Raw genomic sequence first — 25,802 nt, forward strand, 5'->3', positions numbered from 1 at the left:
CAATGACTCTAAATCTCATCAACTTACAAGATCAGTCAACCCATATCCTTTGTATGAAACTACTCATAAATAAAATAAGATAAAACGCAGAGGTACCAATGGAAACATTGAGCAAAGTCCATAAACTAGCACTTTATACAAATAAATAATATAACTAATAAGCACTTTATTTTTTAATGTTTTTGTCTATTTATTTATTTATTTATTTATTTATTTATTTAAGAGCGACAGACAGAGAGAAAGAGGCAGAGAAAGAGAGAGAATGGGCACACCAGGACCTCCAACCACTGCAGATGAACTCCAGATGCGTGCACCCCCTTGTGCATCTGGCTAACGTGGGTCCTGGGGAATTGAGCCTCAAACCGGGGTCCTTAGCCTTCACAGACAAGCGCTTAACCGCTAAGCCATCTCTCCAGCCCAGCACTTTAAGTAAGAGCTAAATTTACTTTCAAATGTGAATTAAGATTCCAGAAACTACTCTTACCTATAAAACTATCATAACACAATATATAGCCGTGTTAGGTGGGGGAAGAGGATGGTAGTACATTGTACATCCCTGATGTCGAGATGGAACTTGATCACACAGCCTAAGATTGTTCCTAGCTCTGGCTCAATAAATCTACTTCTGGTTCTTTATTCTATTGTCACTCATCATCGCACTATTAATTACAAGGGAAAACTACCTAAGTGTGTACCAAGAGAAATACATTAATGATTCTTATGGTAGAATACTTTATCACCATTAGGAACCAATGCTTTAAAATATATACAATGCCTTCATGTTTTCATTATTATAATCAGAATGATGTTCTTAAATGAAACATTATAGGAGACCAGCATTTTATATTTGTCATTTTCCTGTTGTCCCTTATCCAAAACTTCACTAGAAGTTACATGAAATATGTCAAAAGCTTAAAATTATATGCCATTTAAAATTTTAGACTTTCAGATTAAGGATGTTCAACATTTTACCCATTTACCTCTAAACAACATCAACAATAATAATAGTAATATTTAAGAAGTGTTCCTCCATTTCATGTAATCCTAAATAAAATCTGCAAGTGTTAAACATAATAGCTATATCTTATATAAACCTTAGGTATTGGTAAATGTCAAATTTCATATTAGCAGCTCCAGATCTATATTATAGTAAGAAATTATAGCTAATTAGTAGATTTGTTTTGTATGCTTTGTATTGTACAGTTTTTCTTGAAATCCTACAAGGTTGGGATCATAGAAAGGCAAATGAGACTTTTGACTTGGACCCAAAATTTAAGTGACAACCTAAAGCCTTAGTAATCAAGATAAATAATATTTAAATGAATATTTTCAGTATCCAGATGAATGCCAAAAATCCTGTTATGAACAACAAATTCCAAAATGCAAAACTTTGAAAAATAAAACTGTAGTTATGAGCCATTAGGAGGCTGAGGCAAAAAGTATGTATATTTTATGCAAACTTTAATGTATTTTTATGGTTAACTTGTTTCCAGAAAAGTGTAGTTGAAAAAAACATTTAAAAATTCAAAAGTATGTTTATAAAGTACATTATTTGATGTTTAAGTTTATTTATATGAAACCAAACATTTGCTGTAATTTTACCTTGGCTTTAATAAGTAAACTCAGAGCTATTTCATGATCTAGTTCTTTGTTTTTGTTATTTTTGGTTTAGAGACTGCCATGTTTCCCATGTTTCAATCAAGTGAAATTAGCTCAAGTTGCACCAATGTTGAATTCAGTGTTGTGATTTTATAAAGCTTGACCTCTTTGTAACCTAGATTTATACTTTGATCATTCAAATTGACTCGTAGGTCTACAAAACAATGACTCTCTGAACTTGATGAAGCACCTTTACTATATCTTATGTGCCTTTTACTCTCTGGCACCTTCTTTTCAACAGCTGGAGCGAGAGCTGGCTGAACTCAAGGGCTCTGATAAAGCACACAGCGAGAAAGCCAGTAATGGGCAGGCCCCTGAACCAAGGAATTGTGAAGGTATCACTGAAGAATCAAGTCTTAAACAGAAGATACTGATCAAACTAAACGCTTTGAATGAAAGAGTAAACTTCTGGAAGAGAAAACTAGATGAGTATGTTTAATGAATTATCTCGTCATTCTGATTTGAATCATGAGAGAGGGCCATGAGAGCTCATTTCCCCTGCTAGCGATGAGAAGAGTTACATAGCATGAAGTAAAAGGCAAACTGTATTCCCAGTTCCAGTAGCTGGAACCCACAGGCCTCAAAGCTGACGTGGACTGCTGCAGAGCTCTTCACTAGGATCAGTGAGCTTCCTGGGGAGCAGCTTGGTGTCCCAGTGCTGCTCTTCTGTCTGCAAACTAGAGCCACACTCTTATTTATGAAGGCCTTAAGTGAATAAATTTGTGCTGTAATAGTAATAATGTTAACAACAATAATGGTAATATTATCTAAGGGCAGTGTTACCTCATGCCATGAAACCCTCAAAATAGCCTTTTTGGACTTAAAGACTTAGTATTCCCATTTTACTGAGAATAATAAGGCTTTTTAATTTTTAAGTGGGAAAATATTTGTCTAAGATTTAACATCCACAGGTACTACAGCCAGGAAAGTCTTCTCATCTTCCCATATTCTGAATGAGCAGAACCAAGATTACAGTGACTGACTGCCAAAAAATAGGTTAGCTTGTACCTGGCTTAACTGTTAACACTAACCTTTCTTTATGAATTGAAGAGAAGATGATTGTGTTTACTATTTAATAACTATGCTGGGTTTTAATGCTGTGATCTAGATCATTCCAGTACAAGTTAGCATGTTTGGTCTTTCACAGAATTGAAGTAGTTTACAATACTGAAGTAAAACAAAAGAAAAGAAGTCACGGCTTGCTGACCCCGTTTTTGCTCACTGAGTTGGAGACTGTGGGAAATATCCACTTTGAAGAAGGCACACGATCTGATGACTGGTAAATCTGAAAATTTAAAATCAGTTTAAGTATTTTTGAACTAGATTATCAACTTATAATTTTAAAATGTCCTATTTCCAAAACATTTCTCATAAAAAATATTCAGCTCTTGAAAATTGCAATATACCTATTTCCACCTGTATATTATCTGTTTACACTATTGTCATGAGTCAACCTTGAGGGCATCTTAACCATGTATTGTTATTCTTTGCCCAATTTCTCTAAGCCACAGATAAGAATGCAATTTAGAAAAAAAAAAAAACCTCTATGATCAAGTAATGTTTTTATATAGTGTTTTTACTATTTCTGGGTGAAGATAGTCCTATATTCTGAGTACTAGCTGAGAAGCCACAGTAAAGGAGTAATGCCAAGGCACAATTGCCAACAGTAGGTTGCCACACTGGGGGCAGAATGTCTCATGGCTACTGTATAGGCTATGGTCAAAGCGGAAGCTATTTTGTGAGGTTCACAGTCAGTGTCCACATGGGTATGGTTTGATGGACGAAGGCAGACACTTAGCAGTCAGTGTACACACAGGTGTGATATGATGGGCTAAGGCAAACACTTAACAATCAATGTATACATGAGAGTGGTCTGATGAACTAGGGCAGACACTTAACAGTCAGTGTATACATGGGCATGGTGTGATGAGCTAGGGCAGACACTTAACAGTGTACACACAGGTGTGGTATGATGGGTTAGAGCAGACACCTAACCGTCAATGTGCACACAGACAAGGTATGATGGGCTAACACAAACACTTAAATGAGGCTTTCAGGTCTAAGGCCTAGGAGAAAAGAAAGTGGTCCTGTTGTCTCAATGAGACAACACAACTAGAAATGATCCTTAAAGAAAAAGAAAGCCTAGAACAAAAATATTAGCTGTGACCCTGTCATTTCCGGAGTCATTTTCTCAGACCAAGGTGCCTATGAAATAACCAGAGCTTGCCCTAGGCCCACACTGGGTGCCTGGGGTATGCAGAGCTCTACCAGGTATGTGTCACCTGGATTAGGATGTTAATCAAAGTCAGAGGTGAAGCGATTTCTCACCGCACCTAACGGGATGCCTTCATGTCGTAGATGTTGATCAGTCAGTACGCTTCCGAAATGGTCCTTGCTGGCAGGCTTCTTACACTGCAAGCACTCTGTCAAAGACAAAACCAAATGACAATCCTCTTTGTACTTAATCTTCCAAGTTGCACTGAGACCTTATGCCTGTAGTAGAGGATTCACTGTCCCCAAACTTCTAATACTCCTTTTCAATCTTATCAGTCAGCCAAACTGTGGACCTGACAGTCACCAGCCCAGTGTTTTTGTTTCTTCTGCTTACCCTGCCCAAGATGAATGCCTTGTTGATCCTCAGCTCCAATTTATCTTTGCCCAACAACTTAGTTAAAAACAGATAAATAATAAATAAATAATCTCTATGGGAAGGATTCTACTTTATGAAGTTCTCAGCATCCAATCCTGTTTTTACTTTTCTTCTTTTTGTTAAAGTTCTTTGAAAAAATATTTTATTTACTTACTTAGTTTGAGAAAGAGGGAGAATTGGCATGCCAGGGCCTCAAGCCACTGAAAACGAACTCTAGATGCATGTGCATCTGGCTTTACATGGGTCCTGGAGAATTGAGCCTGGGTCCTTAGATTGTACAAGCAAGCGCCTTAAATGCTAAACCATCTCTCCAGCCCTGTTTCTTACTTTTTTAGGGGATCAGACTAGGAGCTAAATATTGTCTATCCATCAATTCCTGAAAACTGGAGAGCTACCAAGATGCCCACTAAATAACCACAACATTATCTAAAATGCCTGCAGTGTGGGTTCAGAGGGCAAGAGGTGTAATAATGAGAGTTCTGGTCATTCCTGACATATTATTTAGGGGTGACTTAAATGATTTGGGCCCTAAAAATGATCCCTTTGTGGAAGGGCAATAGGTTTCCACCCCAGACATTAAGGTGGCATTGGGCTGGATTGCAGCACCATCCCTGTCCCTTCACAGGATGCTGAGTTCCTCTGGGATGAATTAAGTTTGGGAAGTGTACTTTTCCGCTTTTAGGGAAGAGTGAATGACTGACCAGCTCCTGGTTGCATTGATTAAGTCTTTGCTGGTGAGAGAGGCAGTGCTCTAAACTAGAAGCTCAGGTACTGGGTTCAGGGAGAGACCACCCATTGGAAAGCTCACTTCTGTGGCCTTGACTCTCGTGCACATTATGGACTGCTAAGTTATATAGAAGAGGACCAGATGAGTCATTAAAGGCAAGTGTATCCAGAATACGTCACCTCCTTGTCAAAATGATCTGCTTTTCATTCTCATCTCAGTCTCCATTCTGCACTTTGAATGGTGAGATTGTAATTTCACAATAATGGCCAGATGAGGGCAGCAAGAGCAAACCCACACTCCAGCATGTCCTTGCTCTTGAGCTCTTTTTCTCCTCCATTTCTGAGGTCAAGTTTCTTCTTGGAAAGATCTTGCCTAAGACTTTATCTTAAGTAAGCCCCCATTGCACTCATTAGCCAAGATTCTTTTTCTTTAAAGCCTTCTTCAATTTAGAAATTATTTTATTTTGGATTTAGAGTATAGGCTTTAAGGGAACCACAACAACCACCCCTTTAACTTTTCCATTCTGACTTTTGTTCTTGAAAAGAGTGAGTGGTGATGGTAGTTTGGACCGGGATGGTAACCTCTGTGACGGTGCAGTGGCATCACACTCAGTGTGTGTTTTAGCTGCAAACCAAGCAGATATGCCAAAGACCTGGATACTAGTGGGGAGTGAGAGTGGCTGTTCCTACAGTTTTCACCTTAGCTTCGGGTTAGATGAGCCCAGAAAACATTCAAGTGGAGCAGGCTTGGAGCCGGATGCTGACTAAGTTAGCGTTGAAAGGCCTTTTGCATACACAAGTAGACATATGAAGAACATGACTATTCAATCTTGGATATTACAGCTAATTCTGGGTAGAAATAAAGGGCTAAAATCACAGAAATGCTATGTATATTCAGATGGAATCATCTAAGGGGGAGTTTTGTTCAAACAAGAAGGCTAAACACTAGATCCCTTCTGAGTCTGCCAGAAGGCAAGAGATGTAGCTCAGTGGTCAAGGGCTTACCTGCATGCAGAAGATGCTGGATTCAATTCTCAGCACCATGAAACAAAAATAAAACAATGAAAGATGTATGGCAGAGAAGCAGCAGCAAGGAAACCCATGCAAGAGCCGGATGCAGGGATATGAGGTCACAGTGAGACCAAAATCAAAGGGTTTCAGGAAAGAAGAATGTTCAGCCAACATAACTTTTAGGTAGGAGAAACATACCATAAATGACCAAAGAAATGTTTTTACTTATTTCACAGTTCAATCTCTCTTATTCATTGAGTCAAACATCAGTTGGAACCAAAGCAGGGTCAGTACTGCCTGATTATGCATCTTTAGCAAAACCTCAAAATAGGAACTGTCACTTTTGCCTGTGCAGCTCTGCATTCTCACACATTGTAAGGAAACTGCTATTTTCTTTCTGCATACTTTGTATCCTGCACAGGTTCAACGCCTGCTGTGAGCTCGTTCTGTCACGTTTCTGTGTGTGGGACTACAGAGAATATGGTATCACGGGAGTCAAAATAAAGCGCATCCTTAAAGTTAACAACCGTATTCTGAGAATGAAATTTGAAGAGAAATTCCAAAAGTTTTTGGATCGTGAGGATATACATGATGCAGAGTAAGAAGTTCTGCTCTGTAATGGACAATTTTATAAAAGTGTACCTTTATCTTGTTTAAAAAGACAAGTGCTTTCCTGTCTGAATAGAAGTTAGCCCCATCAAAAATGCACCATGATAGTAAATTTTTCCTACCTGTGCATCTCCCAGAGCTGAGATGACCTTATCATTCGTGCACACTTTGGGCATCTTTTGGAGAGTGGGATTGGGGTCGTGGAGTTATTAATGAAATTGCAGTGCTGAGGGTAAGCAGGAAATATCCATGGTAGGGCATAAGGTTATATTATCTACAGCTAAGTTTTGCTCAACTAATTCTCAACCTTTTTCTGTTTCATTTATTCAAAAGGGCCTACCGAAAGATGCTGGAGTGCCTTTTTTATGTTTTTGATCCTGAAACCACAGTGAAGACAAAGCATCTGCTAGAAATACTCGAAAAAGGGTTCAAAGAAAGTCAAACAAGCAAGGTAGCATCAGATATCACTTGGAAAAAAAATGCTTTCTTCCTACAGCTCTGCCAGTTAAGCCATCTTTTCATCCACATTTCTAGCAACTTCTGCTCTGCTTCCCTCAGGCTTAGTGACAGGGTAGAATGGACAGCGTCAGAAGCACTCACACGAGATGGCACAAGAAGCCCCAAGTGCCTGACTCAAACTTAGTTACTTTATTTCTGTGTTGTAAACCATTTCCTGGTGACTTTGAAATCTCTTTCTTTAACTGGCCGTTAATCTATGATGAGCCTTCAATTGTGAGCTCTCCATCTTGAGCGAAGAAATCCATCTCCAGGGTTATCCTTTCTTTTATTGCCACCATTTCTTTCCCTTCTGCTTCCCTGCCCTCATCTTGCTGCTTGACACTGTCGCACCCCAGGTCACTCCTGAGACCCGCCATATCCAGCCGACTTTTGTCAGGCCTCCACCCTCTCCTCTTGAGGGAGGTGACCGACCTCAGTACACTGTAGAGCAGCGCTTCCCACCCTCTTCACACCATGAAAGTGACACAGTTGCATCCTGGCTCTGCTTCCCACCAGCTCTGTCACTGCTCTGGACTGTGCTTATGTCCTTCTCTTCTGTAAAAATGGAGATAGTAGTATTCAGTCCCCAGAGCTGTTGGTAGGATGGATTGCATTAAAAAATGCATTAGAATGGGGCTGGAGAGATGGCTTAGCAGTTAAGGCCTTGACCTGCAAAGCCAAAGGATCCCGATTCGATTCTCCAAAACCCACATAAGCCAGATGCACAAGGGGGTGCACGCACCTGGAGTTCATTTGCAGTGGCTGGAGGCCCTGGCATTCTCATTCATTCTCTCTCTCTCTCTTTCTCTCTCTCAAATAAATAAATAGTTTTTTAATGCATTAAATGTGGGGGGCAGGGAGGGTATTACCATGGGATATATTTTTTATAATCATGGAAAATGTTAATAAAAATTTGAGAAAAAAGTATAATACTTAAAATTGTCAACCATACTGAAATTTTGATAGATTGAGTTACATTTATGATTTCAAAAATTTAAAGACAATATTAAAAGGATTGAAAACATATATTACATATAGGGTATGTTAATATATACACAAAGATAAACTTTATAAAAAGACAAATGTTCCCAACAGTTGGGAAGCCAAGAAAAAAATGCATTAAAATGTTCTTGAATATTTATATATCAGTGTTTCTGTATCACTATTAAACAGCCAAAGGTAGAAACAGCCCAAATGTGCATGGCTGGATAAAGAAATGGCAGTGTGTGTGTATGTCTAAGTACATCCTACACCATGGAAGAACCTTGGAAACATCATTCTAAATCAAATAAGCCACTGAAAAAGTATTATAGGGGCTGGAGAGGTTGCTTAGTGGTTAAGACACTTGCCTGTGAAGGCAAAGGACCCAGGTTTGTTTCTCCAGTGCCCACATAAGCCATATGCACAATGTGGAGCATGCATCTGGAGTTTGTGTACCCATTCTCTCTCTCTCTTTCTCTCTCTCTCTCTCTCTCTCTCTCCCTCCCTCTCCCTCTCTGTAATAAATAAGAAAAAATTACTGTAGGAAGTACTTACACTAGGCATATTTAGAGACAAATAGAACTGAGGGAGATGTGCAGGTCAAAACTTACTGTTTATTATGTACAGAGTTTAAGGTCAAGTTAAACTAAAAATGAAAGTTCTAGAGATGGGTGGTCATGACAGTTACACAGCAATGTAGATATACCTAATACCACTGAATTGTATGCTTAAGAAATGATTAAAATGGTAAATTTTATCTTGTGTTCTGGAGAATGGATTGTGAGGGGTAGAAGCAAGTGGTGGCCGCTAGGTGGGTACTTACTGCAGCAGCTCAGACTTTATAAACTACACTCTTAGTAAAAATCAGGTAGATGAATGGATGGTGCCCTGCTTTTACTTCTATTTTGCCCCTCTTCATTATTTCCTGGGGCGATTGCTCAGTGGTTAAAGGTACTTGCTTGCAATGCCTGCAAGCCCAGATACAATTCCCCAACCACCCATGTAAAACTGGCAATTAGTTGACAGCACAACAGATCCTGGCATGTCCATGCACATGCACACACAAACACACACACGCAAAATATTTTTTAATTCCCTTTAGATGTCTACTTGGACTATATTCAGTTTTAAAGATGTAGTGCAAATCCTGCAACCTCTTCAAATCCTTCTAATTATTTAGCGATGCCTTACATTTTTAGTTTAGTTCCCATCTCCCCTCTGTTAATTGAGGGTCAAGGTCGTGGAATAGAACACCGTGCCCTGCACATAGACTGTAACTAGAAGAATGAGTGGTGTTCATTGTAGTCTAAAAAGATTATTTATTGAATTGTGGAATTTGCGGTCAGAGAAACTACATTTCAAGTGCTTATTTTAAGAACATTTTTGGTTGATTGATTTTAACAAGAAAAATACATAGATGGCTTTTCAAAAAAAACACATTAATTCTAAATAGTTTGCCTGTTAAAATGGAAACAGCAGTAAATTTCTGAGTTTATGACAAGGACAAATAGACCTGAGTTCAGATCATGACTTTGCCAATGTCTAGTTTCATCCTTGGACAGATCATATAATCTCTCTTAGCTTTAGTTTGATTCAAAAATGCAGATTTTTGTTTACCTTCAGAGCTGTTTGTAACATGTATATTAATGATACAATTTTCAATAACCAAAGCTATTCATACTGAAAACTAAGACTTGTAGTCATTTGGACAATAAGATATGTGTTGTTTCTGGAAAATAATGTAGAGTGTTAGTCAAAAATATTATGCTGTGAATCAGACCCTTCACTGATACAATATATCATTCCCAGAGGACTGTCCCTTGGGAGTTATCAAGATTGCTAGTGGATAGCCGGGCGTGGTGGCGCACGCCTTTAATCCCAGCACTTGGGAGGCAGAGGTAGGTGGATCGCCGTGAGTTCGAGGCCACCCTGAGATTACACAGTGAATTCCAGGTCAGCCTGGGCTAGAGTGAGACCCTACCTCAAAAAACAAAAAACAAAACAAAACAAAAAACAAGATTGCTAGTGGAGCACTGGTTGAACCCTGTCCCCCAGAACCATTCAGTGTTTTCAGTCTTGATTTTGGCTGCTTTACCAGGGACAACTTTTTTTAATATTATTTATTTGAGAGAGAAAGAAGCAAATAGAGAGAATGGGTGTGCCAGGACCTCCAGCCATGCAAACAAACTCCAGATACATGCACCACCTTGTGCATCAGCTTATGTGGGTCCTGGAGAATTGAACCTTTGGCTTTGCAGGCAAGTGCCTAGACCATAAGCCATCTCTCCAGCCCTTTTTTAATTTTTAATTTTATTTATTTAAGAAAGAGGGGGTGTGTGCCAGGGACCAATTTTGTTCTTTATCACTTTTTAATAAACTTATTTGCAAATGAATTTAAGACATTTAAATGGATTTGTATAATGAAATTGCAACTGGGGGTTGTCTACTTTTCAGTAAGTCTGGTTTGCAGATTGCTTTACCCACACAAACATAAAATATTAAGCTATCTGTATTGAAGCTGAGATATTGTCAATTTTGTAAAACAAAATTCAAATTTTGGTTTTTTTTCTTTGCAGTTGTCTCTCAACAGAGAACCTATTACTCTTGTTAACAGCATAAGCATGTGTGAGGGTCCCCGGATTGAGTTACTGCTGCAGAAGTACAAGGATGAGAAGAAAGGCTCTTTTGAGCATGCGCTGTTCAGACATGGTAATATAAATAAGGCATTCCTGAAATCTAAGTCTTCTAGTTCATTATTGTCATATCAGCTATAATACTTGGTTTTATTAACCCAGGAGATAGTCTTCAAAAAAGTTTATGCCATATTTACCAATATAGTAACACATGACTTTCTATTAATTTAGCTTCATTGTCAACTAATACTTGGTGATCATTTTATATCAGCTATAAAGGGAAGAGGCCCATTTGTTACTGAAATATTTCAAGCAATTTATATACGGTTTCCACAGCCTGCTTTTGCACATGATGTTGTATCATAAAAATAAACTCAACAAGTATATACTTGTACTGTTTTGCATTCACACTAAATCCACAGGAAAGAGAAAAGAATTGGTATGTGTATGAAATAATCAGATAAAGCACTCTGGAAGGCAGGGCTTACTGGTCTTGAATCGTCATGATGTGAGGTGGTAAGAAAAAAACCTGGTTATAATTTAAAATCAGCCAGATTATGGATTATAAATTGTCTCATAAAAGACAAGCTTTTGGTTTGTGTTTCAATTTATCTGTGATTACTAGTAGTATACTTGCAGCTAAAATTATATATATATATTGGAAAGAGAGAGAAGGGGGAAGTGTAATTTATAGTCATGTTTCTTGAGGAGGGTTAGTTACAGATTGGAAGAAAAGACCAGCTTATCATGTACTGTTTCCTCACATTCTTCCACTGTCCACTCCTCAGTTTTATAAGCATGTATGAAATGCTTATTGCATGTGAGGAACTGTTTGTCGATAGGAATATGGTTTCTCCTTTATACTGCCTAAAGTCATTAGTAGTCACATAAACAAATATAGAATTATGTTTATTTTAAACATGCAGAGTTAATACACTCTACCAAAAAATATAGATTTAAAAATATGTCATTAGGCCAGGGCTAAGGGATATCTATTGCATTCATTGTTAGTTTCTTTTCTATAAAGAGTTAATTATTAATATATAGATTTTACTTTTTTTTGAGACAAGTTGTCACTCTGTAACCCAGGCTAGTCTGGAACTCACTGTGCAGCCCAGGTTGGCCTAAAACTTGTCACAATCCAGCCCTCCTAGGCCATCCTCCCAAGTACTAGAATTACAAATGGGAGCTATCCAGCCCTCAAAGCACCATGTAATGTCATCACAGGGCTCCTCATGTATGACCCATTCATCTATTCAATAAGTGTTTGCAGAGCCGGGTATGGCAGCAAACACCCTTAATCCCAGCACTTGGGAGGCAGCAGTAGGAGGATCACCGTGAATTTGAGGCCACCCTGAGACTACATAGTGAATTCCAGGTCAGCTTGGGCTAGAGTGAGACCCTACCTCAAAAACAAAAAAAGTATCTTCTAGCCCCCATTTTGAACCCAGTAGTGTGCTATGGCACTGCATAGTGGCAAACAAGATAGCCAGGGCCTCTGCACAAGGCAGGTCTGAGGTCAACAAGGACAGTCATAGTGGAAAATTACTGAGGTGACCTAATGTTAACAATTATTTCTATTTTCCATATGTAGGCATTCTCCTCCTTGCCAAGGTTTTTCTTGGCCAGAGCACTCAGGCTCAAGAAAAAGACACCATCACTAAAGCCAACTACCCTCTGGCTAATTCAGTGTTCGTTCCTCGGGGACAGTTACTAAGTATGTCTGCCAGAAAGAAAAGTATGCTGCTGCGCGCCTCTGATTACAAAACACATACATTTTACACAGTAGCTTATAGCTTTACCTAGCAGTGTAACTAGGTCTGCAAACTTTATTTTACAAATTTATTTCTGATTACTAATATTTTTCTCTTATTGCCGTAATGTTTGTTTTTTATGTGTGTAATTTATTTTACCAGTGTTAATTACTTATTTGTGGTGATGGCTATCTGTATCTAATCTATATGTGTATCATCTGTTCTTATTTCCTCTCTAACCATACAGACAACTTGCAGTTTCTGGGGCTGGCAATAGATTGATTTTAGCACACATGCACACACATATGCTCCCCAACCCTGTGGATACCAATCTCCATGAGTGCTCAAATCCTTTATGTCAACTGTCATAGTCTTTGCATGTAACTCCTATATATGCTAAATAATCTCCATATTACTTACAACATGTGATACAATGGAAATAATATGTAAATCATGGCTGTATTTATTGTTCAAGGATTAATGACAAGAAACATATGTGCATGTTCAGATTTTCTATGCAATTTTTATTGAGAAATTTAATACATGAATATAATTTGATCATAATAGAAAATACTTTTATCTGCATTTGATTGAATCTATGGCTGCAGAACCCATGAAGATGGAGGGTTCCATGTGTTTGTGTGTATTTTCAATGGATAAAAATCAATCCTTTAGTAATTTTTTTTGGAGTACTACAGTTGTCAAGACTCCATGCCCTTTCATTCAATAGTTAAACAAAAATATGGAAAGTAAAAAGATAAGAATAAAATTAACCTACTCATCTATCTAGCAAACGGATAATAGTATTTATAAAATTAATTCTGAGGCAGTGGGAGATATTTTTATTAAAACCCTCAATATTTGTTGGAAGTTACAGAAGAACATAAGAGTGGAAAGGTATAGTGTGCTGTATTTTGAATGTCGGTTTTGCTTGTTTGTTTTTAGGACCAGGTTCTATCATAGGTCAGAAGCATTGTGACTGCAGCATGCGGCAGTGCAAGTGGTTCGTCTTTGACCATGACTTTGTTCTGCCAGAATACATTGTTGAATTTGAGTATATTACAGTGGTATGAGTTGTCTATTTTTTTTTGAAAATAGGAATTCTTTAAGTGGGAATGGAATAGTAATTTGAAGTCTAGTAGTGTTATGCCCAGTTTATATTATACATCTTCATGTTTTGTGCATATGTGCACACATGCATAATGGCTTTTCTGTGATGAAGTTGTCAAAGCATGCGATTATAACATCAGAATATTCTTGTCACACATATATACTTGAGTACCTTATAGCTGCAACCCCACTGAAAAAATTCAAACTGTGTTAACAGCTATAAAACAGTCACGGAAATCTGTCTTCACTTTAATCTCTTGCCACTCCCTTTCACCAAGGCCCTCACTTAACAGTTTTGTTTGTTTTCAATACCTTTTCTATGGTTTTGCATATATAACGACATATACCATCCTACCTAGTATAGTCAAGTTCTAAGTCTCCCATGACTTGACTTCCTTTAACAATATTTTGTAGATATGTTTTCACTTCAGTGCCTATAGATGTAGACTTTATTCTTTGGGGGCTACATATTATTTGGTGATACACTGATTTAAATATTCCCCTGTTGATAACACAGATAGGTTATATCTAGTTTTTACCACTTAACATAATATTTTGGTGAGTGGTACTATAGATGCACCTTCATGGGATGGTGAAAGTGTCTCTGCAGAGTAGGTCTATAGAAAATAATGGAAAGTAAAAGGTTACATATATTTTAATATTTGTTAGCTGTTACCAAATTCCACAGTCTTGATGGTTTTATATATTTACAATAGAGTAAGCCACTGCTCATTTCTTTGCAGCCTTGTCAACATGCTACAACATCAGATTCTTACCACTCTAATGGAATTTCATATGCCTGAAATTATTTACATAATTGTAAATCACCTGTTACATTATTTGACCATTTTTTATGAGACTTATTTTTTTATATTTATTTTCATATTTTTTAAAACCTATGGATAATATATATTAATCCTTTTGCTATATTGAAAATATTTCTGTTACTTTCTTTTGATTTTTTTCTACAGTATTTTATTTATTTACTTGCAAGGAGAGAGAGAGAGAGAGAGAGAAAGAGAGAGAGAGAAAAAAAAAGGGGGGGAATGGGTAAAGGAATTCTAGATGCATGCAACACTTTGTGCATTTGGCCTTATGTGAGTGCTGGGAATCAAACCCAGATTGTTAGACATTGTAGGTAAGCACCTTAAATGCGGAGCCATCTCTCCAGCCCTCTTTTAATTTCATATGACAGAAGAACCCTGACATTTTAACTTGTAATTTTGTTCTCTTAGTCTTTTCCAGCATATAGTCTGAATTTTATGTCTTTTTTTCTAAAATGCCTATAAAAAATATTCTCCTTCGTTTTTTTCCAGTGCTTGTTTAGCTTGCTTTAAAGCTGTTAGCCTTTTTTTTCTGTTAGCTTTTTAATACACCCAGATTATTTTACATGTGTGAAATAAGGGGTTTGTCAATTTATTTTCTTTTTATTAACTAATTAATTTTCACAGATATATATATATAATATATTCTGATCAAATCTACTCAATTTGTTTTCATTAAAATTTATAGGTACTATCTAATCATTATGTATTTTCTCTAATTTAAAATATCTTTATAATTCATATTATTTCATATGCAAGGAATGTATTTCTAGATATCTATTTTGTTCCATTGATCTCTTTATATAATCTTGGATCCCTACCACATTTGTTTTGGTTAATACAAACTTTGTGTTCTATTTTGATATATGATATGGTAAATTCTCTTACCCTATCTACAGCCAACTTCTAGGAACTTTTCTATTCTTGAATATTTTTTTACTAAATAAAATTTAGAATTAGCTTATCTAATGCTATTTTTAAAAATTCTACTAGGATTTGACTAAAATTGTACTGAATTTGAAATTTAATGTAGGCAAACTGATTATTTTGAAATATTTGGTTTCTCATCTGGTAATGTAGTAACTCCTTTCATTTACTTGAGTTCTTGCGTGTAGTATCTGTGTGTGTGTGTGTGTGTGTGTGTGTGTGTAGATCTTTAACACCTTATATTCAGTATTGTTCTGGGCACTTATATTGTACGTAGCTTTCACAAATGGGGTTGTACCCAGAATGGGAGGTACACAGAAACTCAGACAAGCAGTAAACAGAAGTTCACTGAACCTACAAAACAAGCCAAGGGGTAGGTTGGGCCCTGGGTTCTGTGACTGTTCAGTGTCAGCAAAGACATCACATTTCTACTGCCACGTCAGGAGCTCTCAGTCTGATGACTTCTTTCTGTCTTTACTTCTGGGAAGCTTCTTCTCTGAGTTCTTTGGTTATTTCTTTTCTTCTGCTCTGTTAAACCTTCTGAAATCCTTATTAGGACACTTAGACTTACGTCTAAAAGACATGGCAGTTACTTAAATTTTTCTCTCATATCACACTTCATTTTTTTCACTCTTTGTTCTGGAATATCTCCTCAGTGTCAGACTACTGATTTAATTTGCTATAATATCCTTTTTGTTTATTAGCATTTGTAAATTTTTATTTCTGTGATTGTTTTCATTCTGGCATTGGAGTATTTATTATTTTCTATAGTATCTTCTTTTGTTATAGATGCCTTATCCTCTTGGATTTTTAAAAATTCTCTGATGAGGCCTGGAGTGATAGCTTAATGGTTAAAGTGCTTGCCTACAAGGCCAAAGGAACCCAGGTTCAATTCTCCAGGACCCGTGTAAGCCATGCTCAAGGTGGCGCATGCATCTGGTGTGTTTGCAGTGCTGAGGCCTTGGCGCACCTGTCTCTCTCTCTCTCTTTCTCTCTCTCAAATAAATAAATAAAAATAAAATAAATTTTAAAAATTGTCTGATGAGCTCTTGATTTCTTCTAGCGTCAGTTCTGTTTGTTCTTTAGCTCTTGCTCATTCATTCATAATTGTTACTACAATTTTTTAATTACCTGATAATTGCCTAGAATATCATGGTGCTCTTTTATTTATTCACAGTGAGCATTGTTTTCTTTGGATCTGGCCTTCAAAGTGTTCATATTTATAATTTTTTTTAGCTAGAGATCACATTTTTGTTCTTGTCATACCAATCCTGTCTGCTTTATGTCTCACAATTTCTACATTTTTGTTAGTGTTCTATGTTATGAAATATTTTAGATTACTTGTTGCCAGTTTTAAGAAATGCTTAATGACTGGGAATGAATAGACCCATGCTTATTTATAGTCTTAATCTACTGTCATAGATGTTCTAGTGAAATTTTCATTATAACATATTTGTTTTTTCAAAATGACAACTACAACGGAATTTTCACTCTTTTTAATAATTTCTGTAGGTCAAGCCTCACTCCTTATTTTCTTCATTCAACAATGTTATTCTAGAAGAAAGCAGAAGATTTTTACAGGGATCAGTATTGTCCCAGGATTTAAAACTTGATGAAGAAGTTATGAAGATGGAGCCAAGGTTTAAGCCCCAACAAAAATTGTTTACTTTGGATGATAAAACAATACTTTCCCTTGGCAAGACTAACATTTACAGTCACATTGTGGTGAGTACTATGAGAAATAACTAAAATTTACAGTACTGTTGTGGTAATATGAGGAACAACTAACATTTACAGTCCTGTCATGGTGATTACTTCAGGGAATTACTACCATTTACAATCCTGTTGTGGTGATTACTACAGAGAGTTACTACCATTTACAATCTTGTTGTGGTAATTACTACAGGGAGTTACTAACATTTACAGTCCTGTCATGGTGATTATTACAAGGAGTTACTAACATTTACAGTCCTGTTGTGGTGAATACTACAGGGAGTTACTGACATTTGCCATCCTGTTGTGGTGAGTGCTCAGAGGAATAACTAACATTTACAGTCCTGTGGTTGTGAGTACTTTGAGAAGTAAAACTGGAAAAAAGAAATGGAGTATGAATATACTAAGCTGATGCTGCAGGGTAGCCTGAAATCTAATTTACAAGGACCCAGGCCCCTCTTTTTATGCAAACTTGATCAGTGCTCTCTCAAGTAGGAATCATATGAGACTCAAATGTGTAATTTTATTAGTGATTGTGTCAAAATTTTATTAAGGTATAAGTCATAATACTAAATTTTATTTAACCCAAGTATCTAAAATCTTTCACCACACAGCTAATATGAAAATTCATTAAAGAGATGTATTAACACTTAATAGGCTTAATTCTGAAATTTATTTTATTACTCTGTGTATTAAGACAAGGTTTCACTCTAGTCCAAGTTGATCTGTAACCCACTCTGTAGCGCAAGCTGGCCTCAGACTCACAGTGACCCTCCTATCTCAGCCTCCCGAGGAGTTCAGTTCATATTCAGAAAGCACATCATTTCAATAGCCTCTTGAGGTGGCTTTCCAATTAGCAAGTGATTATATTCTGAATAGTCAAGAGGCTCTGTTTAAGTGATTAAGGTGAAAGCAAGTAAGCTTCAAATCAATTACTTTCTAGGATTCATCAACCTAGTATATAGGAGAATTATTTTATGAATTTATCAGCAGAATTTGAATTATTAAAGTAACTTATTTTACATTGAGTAGGTCTACCTGCATTTCTGACTTTTAGATCTGCCAGTGTCAGATGTACCACTGTGTGTAAACTGTTCCCCCAACCTAGACTTCTGCACGGTAAAATATACAGCAATACTGTGTGAATACTGTGTGACCCTAAGAGGCACCATTCACGCTATAGTCCAGTAGCATGGCCTGTGGGTGACAGTCACTATGACAACCACATTCGATAGGGGGCCTCCTGGAGCTGTGCGACTCCAATTCGGTCACCACTAAGCCTAGTGTTTTCTAATCATACATATGACATGTCGTCTCATTCCCTCTCACCACTCCTACTTAAATCCTCAAAAGTTTTCCGTTGCTCTGAAGTAAAACCAGTCTTTCATTTTGTCTGTGCATTTTTGTGTGTCCTGGATCATTGTCTACTCTTCTATACTCCACATTTTCTTCTCTTTGGTTCTCTTGGCTCAACTTCTTGACCATTTCTTAAGTGCACCACAAGTTCAGGTAACACAAAGTGTTTGCAGTTGTTAACCTTTCTTCATATAACTGTCTCCCCTGGCTGCTTCTAGTTAACCCCAACACATCTTTTAAATCTTGAGTTCTGCGTTAAAGCTTTCTTTCTCTTAACTCTGAGCCTAGGTCATATTTGTTTGTTATATGTGGTATGTCTTTCCTAGACTGCAAATTCTGCAGAGGAGGAGACTTTTTTAGGTTGTTGATTTCAGCATGCATCCTTTTCAAAGTTTTATAAGATCATGTTTATGAAACTGCCTCATACCATCCACTGAATATTTAAGTCTAATGGAGATTAAGTTTTGGCCTTAGCAACTATCACTACTGAGGGAGGAATACTTCATAATGTTATGACAATATTACTTTCTATATTATAAGTTTGCAGAATGGTGATTACAGAGTAATTTTTGGCTTAAAGGACTGAGATTATGTTGTACTTCAATGTTGACATTTAATATACAAGTAATCCATTTTATAGTAAAGTTTTAGCCATGAAATGTTTATAGAAATGAATATGCAATGATTGGATTGAGCCTTTACAACATATATACCTGTGTGTTTAAAGGAATTAAATATTTAACAAAAATGGGACTGGGGAGATGGCCCAGTGAGTAAGTGCAAACATGAAGATCTGAAAGGGCCAAGTGTGATCTCCAGCACTACATAAAAACCTGGGTGTGGCTACACATGCCTATGACCCCAGTCCTGTTGGGAGTGAAGACAGGAAAATCACTGGGGCTTGCAGCCAGCCACTCCACTCGGACCAAAAACAGTAGCTCTGGGTTCAGTGAGGGATTCCATTTCAAGAAGACTCTGCAGAAGAAGAGTAGAGGAGCGTCTGGGGTTCTCTGACCTCTGTTCACGTGCAAACAGAGCATGTGCATCTGCACACACACATGCACACGACACACATCACACAACACATACTACATATGCACACACTCAAAAGAAAAGAAAACTCAAGAAAACACCAATAGAAAGTGTGTGTTGTAAATAAAAATAGAAACCAGAGGAGAGAGTAAGGTGATAGTTTGGCCTGCTTGAAGCCTCATTACCTCAATTGACACATGGAGAGTATCTTTCATCTTAAATTTGTCTATGCTGGAATCTACTGATTTATAAAATAACAAGGTATCCCTTCACAACTTTCTCACGTATTGTATACCACTAGAAACTGTGTTGCTTCTCCCACTGACGAACTTAGCTGTGCCCATAGCACAGGATGATTTGGTACATGAAGATGGCTATCAGTAAACCCGATTATTATACAATAATACACATTTATGACTACTGTAGCCACTTGAACTAACATACTTTCTTGTGTCATTGTTTATTGTGTAGGCTACCCACAAACACAGTCTTTACTTGATACTATTTACAACAATGTAGTTTGAAGACAGAGAAACTTGTAGACATCGAGTTCTCCAAATATAGAAATGTAGTAACATTCATTTTAGATATCCTAGGATGAAATAGATGGACTGTCTGGGCCAACCCCTGACATAGGCTAATTATCTTACATGTATTTTCACCTTTGGCACTGACATTCTATCCTCCTATATCAACACCCTCAACCTTTCTTCCTTGGCCCAGTGCACTGATATAGTTTCTTGAAGTCATAATGTATATTTACCATCTCATTCTCATGGGGTTTCTTACCTGATACCTGAAGTCTTCAGGACCTCATTTGTTCTTTGGCTAGCCTAACAGGCGGATATGCCTGAGTAAGTGTCTTAACACATATATTTAACTATTCCATGAAAAAATAATTTCATGTTAACTATTGATAGACCAAATGAGAAATCATACCAACCCACCACCAGGTCCAGTGGTGCCATTATAAACTATTTTTACCTTTTAGCATTTTCTGTCAGATTTATTTTTCTAATGGGAATTCTCTTAATTATTATTTTTGTTTGTTTGTTTTGGTTTTTCAAGGTAGGGTCTCACTCTAGCTCAGTCTGACCTGGAATTAACTGTGTAGTCTCAGGGTGGCCTCGAACTCACGGTGATCCTCCTACCTCTGCCTCCCTAGTGGTGGGATTAAGGGCGTGCACCACCAGGCCCAGCTTCTCTTAATTTTTAATATTAAATTCTCATTTTATATTATTGTGCCTTATTTAATTATTGTAAACATTTTATACATTCACATTTGATTTTGACATAGAATATAATATCTTTTACTTTTTACTGTATTTTACTTCAGACTCTGAATCTACATGGAAATGCCTTGAGTAAACTGAGAGATCTTTCCAAGTTGACGGGACTTCGGAAACTGAATATTAGCTTTAATGAATTTACTTGTTTAGATGATGTATACCACTTGGTAAGAACTGCTATTCTGAAATCTTAAAAAAAAAAAAAAATGTCAAGCTCATAGAAATAGAGTAGAATGGGGTTGTCCAGAGCCTAGGAGGAGGGCGAATGTTGGTCACAGAATAGAAGCTTTCAGTTAATAGATGAACAAGTTCTGAGGCTCTAGTGTACAGCATGGGTGATGACTTATGTTAATTCAGTTGTGGTGAGCATTACATAGTGTATGCATACATCAAATCCTCATGTTGTATACTTTGAATAGAGTCATTCTGTTGACTTAGAAAGGCTGATGCAGCTAAGAAAGATAAAATCAAAGATAAATGGTAAATTGGAATAAGTACTTTACAGAAGAACTTTCTTTTAAAAAAGGTTTCATCCTTTTGAATATATATAAACAAAATGATGGGCTGGAGAGATTGCTTAGCGGTTAAGTCACTTACCTGTGAAGACTAAGGACCCACGTTTGACTCTCTAGATCCCATGTAAGCCAGACGCATGAAGGTGAGGCAAGTGCAAGGTCACGCATGCCCACTAGGTGGTGCAAGTGTTTGGAGTTTGATTTCAATGTCTGAGGTCCTGGTGCCCCAATTCTCTCTCTCTCTCTCTCAAAAAAAATAAAAGTTAGGCTGGGTGTGGTAGCACACGCTTTTAATCCCAGTACTTGGGAAACAGAGGTAGGAGAAGTGCCATGAGTTCGAGGCCACACTGAGACTGAATAGTTAATTCCAGGTCAGCCTGGGCCAGAGTGAGACCCTACCTCAAAAAAAAAAAAAAAACCGTGTGTGTGTGTGTGTGTGTGTGTTTTATAAAATAATTAATTAGTGGGCCAATTACTTTCGTAGTTATGATTCACTATATGCCAGATGCAGGGTTATAGAGCCTGAGTAAGGACTTAAGCATCCACATTCTACATTCTACTGCTTTCTCTAACACAGATCTTAGATTTAGATTTTATTTATAAATCAGAAATTACAAATGTGATTATATCTGATCTCTAGCTATTTTTAATTAAATGTAAAAACAGTTTCAGACCTGTGTCTAAAATGTTCTTTGTAAGTGTCATTTCCATTTCCTGCTCTTGATTTTCTCGCTTTCCTTTTCTCACTGTGGTTCCCTGTATCTCCTTCATTTTCCAGCTTACCACTTCACAACTGATGCTAATTCTTTTCACGTGCCCATTATCCAGGTTATTTTCTCTTTCTATTCTCTTTTCCATGTGAATGTGACAGTCATAGATGTTGCTGCCTGCGTTTGACTTCATGTTACATATCAGAACCAATTACAATGTGCATCCTTTGCTTACATGGGCCCAAGATCAGACTTGCATCTTCTCACATTTAGTATCCTATGGAGGAAACTTATAGCCTATTAACCCTGGAAGTCCCTCAGTCATACCTATTGAAAATATCTTATTCTAAGCTCGAACTCATCTCTACCTTCTTTCAGTCCTGCAAAAGCCTTTCACTGCTTCTTATGTTATGGTTGTGACAGCTGTTTCTTGATTGACTTTACTGGAGCCTTCCTTTCTGGTTTCCTTTGATAGTCCTCACCTACTGAAGGAACAGAATCCCTGATGGTCTGGGTTCCATATGCAGCTGAGGAGAAAATGAGGCTTTCTTTTAATTTAAAAAAATTTATTGACAACTTTCATAATTATAGACAATAAACCATGAGAATTCCCTCCCCTCCCCTGCTTTCTCCTTCACAAATCCATCTTCCATCATGCCCCCTCTGCCTCTCAATTAGTCTTTATTTTACTTTGACGTCATCATCTTTTCCTCCTATTATAAGGGTTTTGTACAGGTAGTACTAGGCACTAAGAGGTCATAGATATCCAGGCCATTTTGTGTCTGGAAGAGTGCATTGGAAGCAGTCATACCCTTGCTTTGGCTCTTACATTCTTTCCACCACCTCTTCCACAATGGACCTTGAGCCTTGGAAGGTGTGATAGAGATGTTTCAGTGCTGAGCACTCCTCTGTCATTTCTTCTCAGCACTATGGTGCCTTTTGAGTCATCCCAGAGATCACTGCCCTCTGAAAAGGGAAGCTTCTCTAACCAAAAGTGAGAGGAGCATTAATATATGTGGGTGAACATTAAGAGAAGTGCTTATAGGGCATTTTGGTGAGCATAATATATGCATTTAGCCAGAAAACAACAGGTGTTACTCTTCTAGGGCTCATGAATTCCCTTATCATATGCTTTTGACTAAGTTTTCAGTATCAGGCATTTATTTCCTCCCATGGAGTGGACCTCCAGTCCAATTAGAGACCAGTTGGTTTCGCCTATAATAGGCATGGCACTGTTTAACTCATTGGTTCATTTGGCCTGGCTGGCCAGTCTTAAGGCTTGCAATGCCCACTGCTCTTATCATTGTTGATGACTTCTCACTCCCATATGGCTGCATGCAATATAAATTTTTCCATCTTTCTGTCAGCTGGTTCAAAGGCAGGCGGTTTTCAGTTGAGCTCAAGCTTGATTACTCAGTGACCTGCAGTCCATGCAGGTGGAGTCTTCAACAATAGGGTCTTATCATCTATTTCTGGTGGGAAACCAAGTACCTTGGCAATGACCTATAATATTTTGGGGGCATCAACAAACTCCCTGGCCAACAACTCACTGGAAAGTATCCCATCCCTGGCACTAAAATTTTTCTAGTAACAATCTATGGCAGTTGAGTGTACCATTATCGAAAAATATAAATTTCCTTATGGCTTCTTCACAACATCTTAAGTTTTGATTGACCCTCTTCCCACTCTTCCTTTACTCACTCTCTTCCCCTGACCTCTCTTAGCACTCCTCTGTCAGTTCTTCTTAGCATGATGGTGTCTTCTGAGTCATCTCAAGATTACTGCTATCTGAAAAGGGAAGCTTCCCTAACCGAAAGTGAGAATAGCATTAATATATGGGTATGAATCTTAAAAGAAGTACTTACTGGGCAGTTTGGTAAGTATAGTATATACATTTAGCTAGACCAGCAGCCATTATACCCCTAGGGCTCATAACTACCCCTGTTGTAGGTTTTCAGTATCAGGTATATATTCCCATCCATGGAGCAGACCTCCAGTCAAATTAGAGGGCAGTTGATTTCCCCATAACAGACATGCCACTATTGCACCTGTTGGCTCATTTGGCCTGGCTGGCAAAATATAAGGCTTACAGTATCCACTGTTAAGAATCTTTACTGATGATTTCTTTTTCTCCCATTGAACTTCACACAGTGTGGCTTTTTCCAGTTTTCTGTCAGCTGGCCTACATGGAGGAGGTTTTCAGCTCAGCTCCAGCAGGATTTCTCAGTGACCTTGAAGCCCAAGTTTGTGGAGCAATAGGGTCTTACCATCTATTCCTGGTGGGAAACCAATGGCCCTCAGCAATGGCCTGTAATGTTTTGGGAGTATCAAGGACTTCCCTAGCCAACAACACACTGGAAGGAGTCCCATCCCTGGCACTGAAAATTTTCTAGTAATAATATATGGCTTCTGAGTGTTCTATTTTCCAAAAAAGGAGGTTTCCATATGATTTATTTGTAACCTCTTAAATTTTGATTAACCCTCCTTCCACCTATCCTTTTCTCAATCCCTTCCCCTGACCTCTCACTTAGGCCTTTTCACCCCCATTAATCTGTTCTTCTACTTACATATATACAATACCATCTTACTAAGTCCTCCCCTCCCTCCCTTTCTATTCCCTTTATGTATCCTTTCTAGCTTACTGGACTCTGCTACTGAGTTTTATTCCTACTCACATAGAAGTCCAATCATTTGTAGCTTGGATCCACATATGAGAAAGAACATGTGACGTGTGGCTTTCTGGGCCTGGATTACCTCACTAAGTATAATACTTTCCAGATCCATCCATTTTCCTGAAATTTTCATAACTTAATTTTTCTTTACCACTGAGTAGAACTCCATTGTGTAAATGTGCCACATCTTCATTATCCACTCATCAGTTGAGGGACATCTAGGCTGGTTCCATTTCCTAGCTATTGTGAGTAGAGCAGCAATAAACATGATTGAGCAAGTATCTCTAAGGTTGTGAGATGAGTCCCTGGGATATATGCCTAGGAGTGTATAGCTGGGTCATATGTTAGATCTATTTTTAGCTGTCTCAGGAACCTCCACACTGATTTCAACAATGGCTGGACCAGATTGCATTCCCACCAACAGTGTAGAAGGGTTCCTCTTTTTCTGCATCCTTGCCAGCATTTATTTGTTTTCATGATGGCAGCCAATCTGACAGCAATGAGATGGAATCTCAATGTAGTTTTAATCTGCATTTCCCTGATGACTAAGGTTGTAGAACTTTTTTTAGATGTTTATAGGCTATCTGTATTTCTTCTCTTGAGCACTCTCTATTTAGTTCCATAGCCCATTTTTAACTGGGTTGTTGGATTTCTTATTATTTAATTTTTTGAGCCTTTGCATATACTAGATATTAATCCTCCAACAGATGTATAGCTGGCAGATTTTCTCCCATTCTGTAGGTTGCCCCTTTGCTCTATTCACATGTCCTTTGCTGTACAAAAGCTTTGTAATTTCATGAGGTCCCAGTGGTTGATCTGTGGTTTTATTTCCTGAGCAACTGGGGTTCTATTCAGAAAGTTTGCCAATACCAATATGTTGAAGGGTTTCCCCTACTTTTTCCACTAGCAGTTTCTGAGTTTCAGGTTTAATATTCAGGTCTTTGATCCATTTGGACTTAATTCTTGTGCATGAAGAGAGATAAGGATTTATTTTCATGTTTTTACAGATACATATTCAGTTTTCCCAGCACCATTTGCTGAAGTAGCTGTCTTTCCTCCAATGAGTATTTTTGGCATTTTTGTTAAAGATCAGGTGGCTATAGCTACCCGGACTTATATCTGGGTCTTTAATT

At 37.7% G+C, this 25,802-nt stretch overlaps 1 protein-coding gene across 1 annotated transcript in view; it reads left to right on the forward strand.

Moving 5' to 3' along the window:
• Lrrc9 (leucine rich repeat containing 9) overlaps positions 1-25,802 on the forward strand; it is a 94,842-nt gene that overhangs the window by 20,937 nt on the left and 48,103 nt on the right. Inside the window, exons 9-17 of the mRNA XM_045154699.1 lie at positions 1,901-2,088; positions 2,807-2,938; positions 6,468-6,644; positions 6,989-7,106; positions 10,711-10,843; positions 12,362-12,484; positions 13,467-13,588; positions 16,895-17,107; positions 20,820-20,939. Of these exons, the coding sequence (XP_045010634.1) occupies positions 1,901-2,088; positions 2,807-2,938; positions 6,468-6,644; positions 6,989-7,106; positions 10,711-10,843; positions 12,362-12,484; positions 13,467-13,588; positions 16,895-17,107; positions 20,820-20,939 (1,326 nt within the window). The remainder of the gene's footprint in view (positions 1-1,900; positions 2,089-2,806; positions 2,939-6,467; positions 6,645-6,988; positions 7,107-10,710; positions 10,844-12,361; positions 12,485-13,466; positions 13,589-16,894; positions 17,108-20,819; positions 20,940-25,802) is intronic.

This window comes from Jaculus jaculus, chromosome 7, assembly GCF_020740685.1.
Source record: "Jaculus jaculus isolate mJacJac1 chromosome 7, mJacJac1.mat.Y.cur, whole genome shotgun sequence".
In the NCBI taxonomy this organism is placed as follows: domain Eukaryota; kingdom Metazoa; phylum Chordata; class Mammalia; order Rodentia; family Dipodidae; genus Jaculus; species Jaculus jaculus.